Source organism: Penaeus chinensis, chromosome 14 (genome assembly GCF_019202785.1).
Source record: "Penaeus chinensis breed Huanghai No. 1 chromosome 14, ASM1920278v2, whole genome shotgun sequence".
Taxonomy (NCBI): Eukaryota; Metazoa; Arthropoda; class Malacostraca; order Decapoda; family Penaeidae; genus Penaeus; species Penaeus chinensis.
The window spans coordinates 19,966,481-19,976,480 of record NC_061832.1 but is presented as its reverse complement, the minus strand read 5'-3'; the positions used below and the strand labels follow the sequence as shown (position 1 = coordinate 19,976,480).

Sequence of the window (10,000 nt, the reverse complement as noted above, 5' to 3'; positions counted from 1 at the left end):
AGCAAAGAAAACGGCACGACTTTCGCCTGAGCAAGTACGACACTTTCCGTCCCTCTGCGCACGACAGCGTACATGAAGACCTAGCACTCCAGACCGAGGTAGAAGTGTAGACAGACAGTCAATATTTATAAATATTTCCTTTTTTTATTATCTTGTAGTGTGTGTGTTGTGATAAAAAGGATAATGGCGAAGTAGAGTACATGTGGAATTTAATTCTGTGCATGAGGGGGATGTGTTAGGGAGAAGATAAGAGAGAAATTGGAAAAAAAAATTACAATGGCGGAAACTGACAACCATGGTAAGTCCCTTTTGAAGTTCCCTTTGTTTTTGTTTATGGTTTTGGGGATTATTTTGATTAGGGTACGAGTGGTAGGCGAGTAGATTGGTAGTGAAGGAAGTAAGTTCCGGAGGCAACTTGAAAACGGGGTAAAGGAAGTATTTCTAAATCGGTTTGCAAAAATAATTGCGTTGGGTTTCGTGCAGCAGCTATTGTGTAGAGTTCGTGGTTTTATTAATTATTGGTTTACTTTGCGAACTGCTATGGTTGCATTGGATATGAAAACGTTATTATTATTATTATTGTTATTATTGTTTTTTAGGATATTTTGTAGTGATTATATCTCTCACAATCGGAATCCATTTTTGTGCAATGGTGGAGTGGTGCAGAAATTATATGCAAGAAATAGAGAAAGCGGTAATTAAATATAGGAGGTTTACTTGCCTTTAGAAATACAGTGTTATTGAAAAAAAAAAAAAAAATTGCAGACAGAAATATGAAAGGGAAAGTAAATATTGAATTGTTCAACTTCTTTAGCCAAACCCTGCCAAGGACATTCAGCTAAAGCTCATAAATCTCCACGAGAATGAAGAAAAGGCTCAGATTTGCAATAATTTTGGTGATGTTTTGGCCTTTGTGAGAGCATGAAGCACGGAGGCTTCAGTGATTTTTGTGCTGCTGTTGTGCGTGACCTCGAAGCCTACCGTCACGGACAAGAGTAAATTTTGAGCAGATCTGGATGGACAGCAGTCAGTATTATCATGGAAAAAAATGTTAGAAAAATGCCTGGATATCATATATTTAGAAAATATATATTATTTTTTTTTCTTATTTTTTTCTTTTTCTTTTCTTTATTGATTGATTGGTTGACTTTTAATGCAATGCCGCCCGGGGAAAATTAATAAAAAATGGGGAAAATGCTGTGCTCATTTTATATATTTTGTGTGAAATGTCTCTGCAGACAGATGTCTCTCCGAGAGCTTAGCCACAAAGGAAATCAATTAGTAGACCTTGTGACCTTACCTGATTTGAATTGGCGGGAAAAACGTATATTTTACTAGTGCTATGAATATCGATGGTGTTATTTTTATTATAAACATTATAATTACTATAATATTATAAACATTAGTAACAGCAAACTAAGATAACATAAAATGTTTTTGTAAATCAAAGAAAGGGGTAAATGGGTGAGATAGGCAGAACTCGTACCTGGCTCATTGGTGACTTAGTACAAGTGTAGCCATCTATGTGGAAAACAATCTAAAACGTAACTCACAGTGGGCATAGCACATACGTACACGTCATGCCTATCGGCATTGGGTTAAAATGTTTCAAGCCCTTTAGTATAGTATAGACAGTGCTACAAATTTTGTTATAGCTGTGGTTTCTCTATACCCTCAGACTGTTAGGTCAAATTTGAAGTAGGTCACATCTGTGTACAATGAAAAATTATTTTGCTGTTTATCAGCTAATACCACAGGCTAGACCAAGAACCTGTCAGAGTACAGAGTGATAGCTGTGAGGATGAAGTGTTAAAAAGAAAAAAAGAAAAAAAAAAAAAAAAAAAAAAACAATAATAATAATAATAATAATAATAATAATAATAATAATAATAATAATAAGAAGAAGAAGAAGAAGAAGAAGAAGAAGAAGAAGAAGAAGAAGAAGAAAAATAAGACAAATAAGACAAATAAGACAAATAAGACAAATAAGACAAATAAGACAAATAAGACAAATAAGACAAATAAGACAAATAAGACAAATAAGACAAATAAGACAAATAAGACAAATAAGACAAATAAGACAAATAAGACAAATAAGACAAATAAGACAAATAAGACAAATAAGACAAATAAGACAAATAAGACAAATAAGACAAATAAGACAAATAAGACAAATAAGACAAATAAGACAAATAAGACAAATAAGACAAATAAGACAAATAAGACAAATAAGACAAATAAGACAAATAAGACAAATAAGACAAATAAGACAAATAAGACAAATAAGACAAATAAGACAAATAAGACAAATAAGACAAATAAGACAAATAAGACAAATAAGACAAATAAGACAAATAAGACAAATAAGACAAATAAGACAAATAAGACAAATAAGACAAATAAGACAAATAAGACAAATAAGACAAATAAGACAAATAAGACAAATAAGACAAATAAGACAAATAAGACAAATAAGACAAATAAGACAAAGAAGAAGAAGAAGAAGAAGAAGAAGAAGAAGAAGAAGAAGAAGAAAAATAAGACAAATAAGAAAAATAAGAAATATAAGAAATTACATCAAATGAACGTTTTCTTCCCTTAGAATGTTGAGACGTCCAGTATGAAAGAACAGGGAAGAAGGTTCGATGAAACCTTTGGTATTTTTTTTATTATGATATTATGTACATACTTTAGTTTTTCACATGTACCTTTGAAATGAGATGAAACTTTCTGATGCACCCACAGTACCTCATGCAATTGCTGTTAACTCTGCAGCTGCTGGCCTTCTAATATGGGCCAACAGATCTTCTTCACATATATTATGGCAAGCTAAAGCCTTGATTGATTACTTTTCTGAAGATATATTGCCATGTATGTCTGCTATTTCTATTTTGCCAAAAAATATGTTGTCGAGGTTGGTTTGCCTTTTTGAAACACCAATAGCATGTCAGGCATGATAGTTGCTGGAGTTTTGGTAAGTGTAACCAAGATTTATCAGTGTGATGCTGGCACACCTATGCACTGTGTTTAATCTTAGCCTTCTACGATAATGTATAAAGGTGCAAAATAGAATTTTTGAAAAGTTGGCAAATCTTTTTTAAAGGTCATCATCTAAAGTAGATTCTCACAGCCCCAAACCCTGTGCAAAAGAATGGTGAATGTTACCAGCATGTTCATTCTTCTACTACTGGCATACAGCCTGATGTCAGCCACCTTTTATATTTGTCAATACTCCAGCAAAGGCCAGCATAATCTCCACCATATATATTCTAGCAAGATTGAGATTGCACAGGCAAGCATGACTTTTTACCAAAATATATGTGAGCCTCCTTTGCTGGAGGCATAGAGGCTGTGGTGATTGCTCTTCAAACTTTGTCATCATGACCCAGTTTGATTTTGTACACTACCTTCACAACCCAGAATGACCATTGTATCTTACATTTCTCTCAAAAGGATATCAATTCATATATATGATATCATTATCATCATCATCATCACTGATGATATTATTATTATTATTATGTGACGACCCACTGAATATGAGCTTGCGACCCGTTCTTTGAAGAACCCTGTTGTAGTCCATCCATCACAGATTTCAGCAAGTTCTTTCCAAGTAGATTTGAATAAAACAAAGCCAGTGTAAAAACAAGAAAAAAGTCTCAGTCTGCAAGCCCCTACAAGTTAGACAGTAACACCAACAGAAACTGACTGTCCAGCACCTGTTTACAAACCAGACAGAATCACATATAGTTACTTGTATTTCCCTCTGGTGTGTTTTGTGGAATTTGATTAGGAAACAAAAATGTCTGGTGCATGCCCCAAAAAATATCAGAATGAGTATAGAATGTTACATTTTGATGCAAGTTTTTCTCCTTTTGATGAAACCTAGACATGAGCAATTATATGTTGCTCTGAATGTAATTATTTTTTAATTGACCACTCTCACAAGACTTTATAACTGAGCATAGGTAAAGAGAGAAACCTTGTGCTTGAGCAGAATTCTTGAAAAGAGAAAGGATATTAGTATGTATCCCTTGCAGCTTCTTCAAATGAACTGATATCACCTTCACTGGCCTCGTTGTTATTGAAGTAGAGATATGCTAGAGATTTTGGTGACTATTGACTGCATGCAATATATCTGATTAACATCAGTGTATTTCACCAATATGTTGATTATCAAATAATTATCAATCCTAAGCTGTCAACCTGTCAAGTGCATTTTTGCCTTTATAAAAAGAAGGGGGGATACAATTTGTCTTTTTCAATTTCTATCCACTTTATTGCAAAACACATGTACCAATGAAAAAGTATGACTTTTGCATAGCTTTGCTTCATTATACTTTCCATAAAAGACTGGGTTTCCAAATTCTTTAAAATTATTTATACATATTTGGATTCTATATGATCAGTTTGCTGCCACAAGAATGATATTGTTCAGAGAGTTAGATACTATTTTTTTTATTAAAAGTTTGTCTTTTTCCTGTATTATTCATTGAATTAAAAAAAAAAAAAAAAAAGAAACTTGAAAAAAATTGGCAGTTGATATTGTTACGTGTGCCTCTTACCTGACATTTCAAAGGTTATTTGCAGAGATGTGAATGTAAACCTGTTTGTATATGTATATATATATTCACATAAATGTATATTTTTTTATATTTAACAGGAACCATGGAAGAACAAACAATGGATGAAAATGAGGTCAAGAACCCAGGTCAGCAGGAATCTGCGTATGGGTCATTAGAATCTTCGTCTCAGGGCCAGTCACAAAAAAGGTGGGTGAAGGCGCATTGTAAACATCTACTTGGTGAATTATTATTGTGATATGACAGATTATAGATTGGAAATGTTCTTTGGAGAGTTGTAGAGTTGTAGATACATCAAAAGGTCCTTTTGGTGTGTAAATTCTACCTTTTCTAATATTTTTCTTCGATCTTGCAGCAGCTACAGCGGGAGCAAAAGTCTTAATAGTGGGTCAAGTCACAGTAGTGGCTTTGGAGATAATGCAGACTTTAGGTAAAGTAAAGTGATACTGTTCTTCATGATATGCTTGCATATATATATATATATATATATATATATATATATATATATATATATATATACACACACACACACACACACACACACACACACACACACACACACACACACACACACACACACACACACACACACACACACACACACACACACACACACACACACACACATACACACATACACACATACATGCATACATGCATACATACATACATACATATATAGATATATACATATACATATATATATATATATATATATATATATATATATATAAATATCTATATATATATACATACATATATACATATATACATATATACATATATACATATATATATATCTATATATATATATATATATATATATATATATATATATATATATACATACACACATACACATACACATATAGATATATATTAGATAAGGATACTTTTGTTTACTTTTGTTTACTTTTGTAACAACATTATTTATTTACCAGCAGGGTAAACAGACTAAAGGATATCAAACACAAAGAACACAAAAGGAAGAAGGTAAAAGAGAAGACTGATAAACTCCTGGCAAAAGAGAAACCTGAGAAATTTAACAAGGAAGAGAAGAAAGAAGACAAGGAGAAGTCGGGGAGTGACGAGCACGACCAGAGACTCAACAGTGAAACAGCCAGTAGTAAGATGTTCAACATTTTGTTGTTGGGAAGTGAAGTAAAGAAACCGTTAGTCCTTTCAGTTCACCCACTTTCCAAAGCTGTCTATGCTGGTGATTTACTCATTACACAGCTTGAAAAAATTTGGCTTGGTGTAAGGTGGCCTCAAACTACCTCTGCCAGCTCCTGGCTAGATGGATTTGGGCCTTCCCCAGATAGGTCGTATATGTTATGGAGAGTATTTTTCTGTGGAAGGCGAGACTTTGTCATTTGAATGTGAAAATGAAAGTGTACAATTGATGATATTTAGCAAACCAGTTAGTATGTAGAGAAAGAACAGGCAGAGTGAAATATCTAGTTTGTAGTATAAACTTGACTAATAAAAATTCAATCTTGCTTTATATTGAATATTATAATTATCATTTTATTAATAAGCTTGTACTTGAGATGGTTTGTGTGATTGTTGATTACTTGTTTCCAGGTATTACAACAGGTATTGAAGAAAGCACATCAACTTTCAACTGCCATCCAAATGATGGTGATGATAGAGCGGGTGATCAGCCTACTCTTGTATATACACAAGCCCTTAATTATATAAGAAAAATTAAAGAACGTTCTGCTGAACAAGGTAAGGAAACAGCATACCGTTAGGAAAGACCTTTGAACTATGTCCTTTTTTGATCTTACTCATATGTATATTCATGTTTGAAGTACTTTTGTATTACACATGAATATACATACAAAGATTCTTAAATTGCCTAGTGCAGAGTTTCAGTTTTTTGTATCTATATCTCCAGGTGTTCCATTTGCTAGTCCAGAGCTCATACAGCTTCCACGGGACACCCATGATGCAGCAGCTTTTCTTAAGAGTTTCAAGAGTGCTGTAAGTATCAGTCATTGTTTGTGTATTATTTTGTGTATTTATTTATTTATTTATTTATTTATTTATCTTTATTTTTATTTTTATTTTTATTTTTATTTTTATTTTTATTTTTATTATTATTATTATTATTATTATTATTATTATTATTTTTTTTTTTTTTTTTTTTTTTTTTTTTTTTTTTTTTTTTTTTTTTTTTTTTTTTTTCTTTTCTTTTCTGTAAGGGATCTTGATAATTAATCTCAGAATGCAATAAAAAGACATGTTTTGGTGTGGAAGAGTCAGACCAGAGACATTTTTAGATCTCTGTTGATCATGTAATGTCTTCTGATTTCAGAGAGGTTTTACCGTTGCCATCAGCGTTCAGGATGGCACCGTTCTTCACCTATCACCAGCTGTCACAGATGTCCTTGGCTTTCCCAAAGATATGCTCATTGGGCAGTCATTCATAGATTTTGTGTACCCAAAGGATTCAATTAACTTCTCATCTAAAATCATCCATGGGTTAAACATGCCTTTTAGAACAGACTCAATTAAAGGTAAGATAATCTGTTTGAGAAGTTTATTTTGTTACATACATTAAGAATATAAAAGTGTATGTATACATATTTGGCTCTATAGATTGCAAATGTGGAAAGTACATTTATGATTATATAAATCATTTACATTTGTTTGTATTCATTAAATCTAACCTTGTCCACGTCTGTATAACAATTATTTCTAATCTGCAGATAATTACGGTACCTCCTTCTTCTGCCGCATGCGCATGTACCACGGCTTGAAGTCCTCTGGCTTTGGTGTGCGCAATAAGAGAACCATATACAAGCCTTGCAAGATCATTCTGAAGTTCCACGATCCATCTTGCATGGAGGAGACAGCATCAACATATGGCCCAAATTCCTCTCTTCTGCTGGCAGAAGTTATCCCAATTGAGAGTGTCTATCATGGTTAGTATGAATTTGAGTTTTTGCTCTTGTATAATGTGCAGTTGTATTTATGCATCTTGTGTATATGTATAGATGACTATTTATTCATTTGTATAGAGGTATATGTGATGTGTATATGGATTTATGTATAATTGATTATTGAGGGATGAATTGATAGATGATAGTTAGGACTATATATGTATAGCATTCTGTGTGACTTTTGACCACTTCTATCTTTTTTGTTATTAAATCATATTGATCATGTTTTCAGTACCTGGTGAAACCCCTGCAATGGGTAGCTTTAGCATACGTCATTCTGCTTCTTGCAACTTCTCTGAGTATGACCCAGAGGCCATTCCATATCTAGGACACCTTCCACAAGATTTGACTGGGAATTCTGTGTTTGATTGTTATCACCCAGAGGATCTACCTTTGCTGAAGTCTGTGTATGAAGATAGTAAGTAGAGTTTTTTGTTTTTGTTTTTGTAGACATTTTGGTAAAAAGTACTTTCACTCGTCAGGGACAGATTGAGCCAAAGGAGGGAAGAAGTAGAGAAAGGAGAAAAAAATACCAGCTTATTTTATGACCTATTCTAGTATTAATAAATTCCATTTGCCCCATTTCAGTTGTTAAAGAACAAGGCAAGCCACACCGGAGTAAACCATACAGATTCCGCACTTTCAATGGTAGCTATGTGACGCTCGAGACAGAGTGGCTCTGCTTTGTGAATCCATGGACTAAGAAGATTGATTCCATAATAGGTCAACATAGAGTGTTAAAGGTGAGTATCATTTATGGGGTTAATTGTTTTACTTTTGATAATTTCTCTTTGATCAATATTGGCTTTATTGCTCTTTTTGTATATTTTCATGTTTAGATTTCTAAACATTTGTAGGCGGGAGATGAAACTGAGGTGATGAGATATTGAAGATCATGATGATGATATGATTGTGACAGTAACTGCAGTTCATAATGTTATATTTTTCTTTTCATATAAAGGGGCCAAGTGATATTGCAATATTCCTTGATCCTACTGAGAAAAGTCAGTCTCCATTCCCAGAAGAAATTCTCAAGGAAGCACAGAAAGCTCAAAAGGAAATCATTGAATTATTGGCCAAGGTAAGGATGTGTTTTTTAATCTTGTTGTGAGGAATTTTTTGTTTTTATAGTGATTTAGCTTTTAAAATTTTATGTAGATTAAAAAGGAATAAAAATGATTTTTTAAAACCGTAATTTAATTTTGGTAGAAGCTAGATTAACAAAGGGAGAGGAATTTTAATAATGAGGTTATGATATACATATATGGGTAGAAAGGTAGATAGTTATGATAGGAAATGTTCAAAGTCTCATAAGGCCACCTCACCATCCTATCTCCTCTCTCTCCCCTCTTTCTTTCCCTGCAGCCTGTAGCCACATACCGAGACCCCAGTAAAGAGCCTCAGGAGATGAGGCGTCGCACGCTGGCCCACATGATGAGCTCGATCGTGGAGGAGCTTGACAACATGGAGAAGAAGCAGAGCACGGCAGAAGAACGGCATGCAGAGGGACAGAGGCCAGGCAGTCGACAGCCCCTCAGCATGGTGACCGAGCCAGGCCAGCCCAATGTTGTACGTGTTCCTTTTCAGTTCTTGTTGTTAACGTGGATTGTTACTATTTTTTTTTTATTACATTCTTGTTTTTGATATTACAGTTATGATTATTGTTATGGCAAATTGATTTTATATTTATTACAATCAGATAACATTTGAAGCTAAATATGTTAAAGGAAATGAGTAAAAAAAATTACATGTCAGCAATAGGTGGTTAAATGATACATGTTTGCTATTAAGTACATTTAGTACATTTGCAGACTTTTAGTACACTATTCAGTGTTATAATAATTTTAAAAAATCTATTTTGATGATCAAATTTTGGAAGAAAGTTAGAAGTAAGGTTCCAGGATCTTAGCATGATTTAATAAGACTGAAGGACAAGGTATGCATCAAAAGAGGACGGGACAAAGTTTGAAATGTGGGAATGATGGGGAGAGAGAGTGAGGTATTGATAGAGATTTATTTCTCAGGTATTGCAAAAGATTTTTTTTGTATTTTATTCTATTTATTTTATCATTCAAAAAGGTTGAAACATATCATTCCACTAAGTAATCCATATTTTATGTGCATTAATACATTGAAATAGAAGCTGTTGATCAATAAGCTGATGATTTTTTTATGTAAGTTTTAATGTAATGAGACTAATTTAATGAAACTTCAGTTCAGAAGAAAGGAAGAATCAGTAACCATAGGATTAGGAAAGAATAAATTTAAAAAGACTTTGACAAGAGGAGGTATAATTAACCCACTGATGCCAGGTTGACAAACATACATACCATGTCCAATGTGATTTTTTATAACTGATTGTGTTTTAAAGATAGATAGCCCCACAAATGCTTAGTCACTATGAAGTCAATTAACAGTCCTACCTGTTCAGCCCAGTCCTTGTTTTTAGAAAGGGTATTTTTAGTTTTT

The 10,000-nt window shown here is 33.2% G+C and overlaps 1 protein-coding gene across 10 annotated transcripts in view; it reads left to right on the top strand.

Annotated features, from left to right (window-relative positions):
* LOC125032149 (period circadian protein-like) overlaps positions 1 to 10,000 on the top strand; it is a 30,097-nt gene that overhangs the window by 3 nt on the left and 20,094 nt on the right. For 4 of the 10 annotated variants that reach the window (XM_047623203.1, XM_047623201.1, XM_047623204.1 and 1 more), the window contains exons 1-12: positions 105 to 298; positions 4,664 to 4,772; positions 4,939 to 5,013; positions 5,528 to 5,709; positions 6,168 to 6,314; positions 6,484 to 6,569; positions 6,904 to 7,105; positions 7,298 to 7,513; positions 7,764 to 7,949; positions 8,120 to 8,274; positions 8,493 to 8,612; positions 8,897 to 9,100. In XM_047623203.1, coding sequence (XP_047479159.1) covers positions 277 to 298; positions 4,664 to 4,772; positions 4,939 to 5,013; positions 5,528 to 5,709; positions 6,168 to 6,314; positions 6,484 to 6,569; positions 6,904 to 7,105; positions 7,298 to 7,513; positions 7,764 to 7,949; positions 8,120 to 8,274; positions 8,493 to 8,612; positions 8,897 to 9,100 — 1,704 coding nt within the window. In that variant the 5' untranslated portion in view covers positions 105 to 276. The other 6 variants (XM_047623200.1, XM_047623195.1, XM_047623194.1 and 3 more) reach the window with 4 other exon arrangements.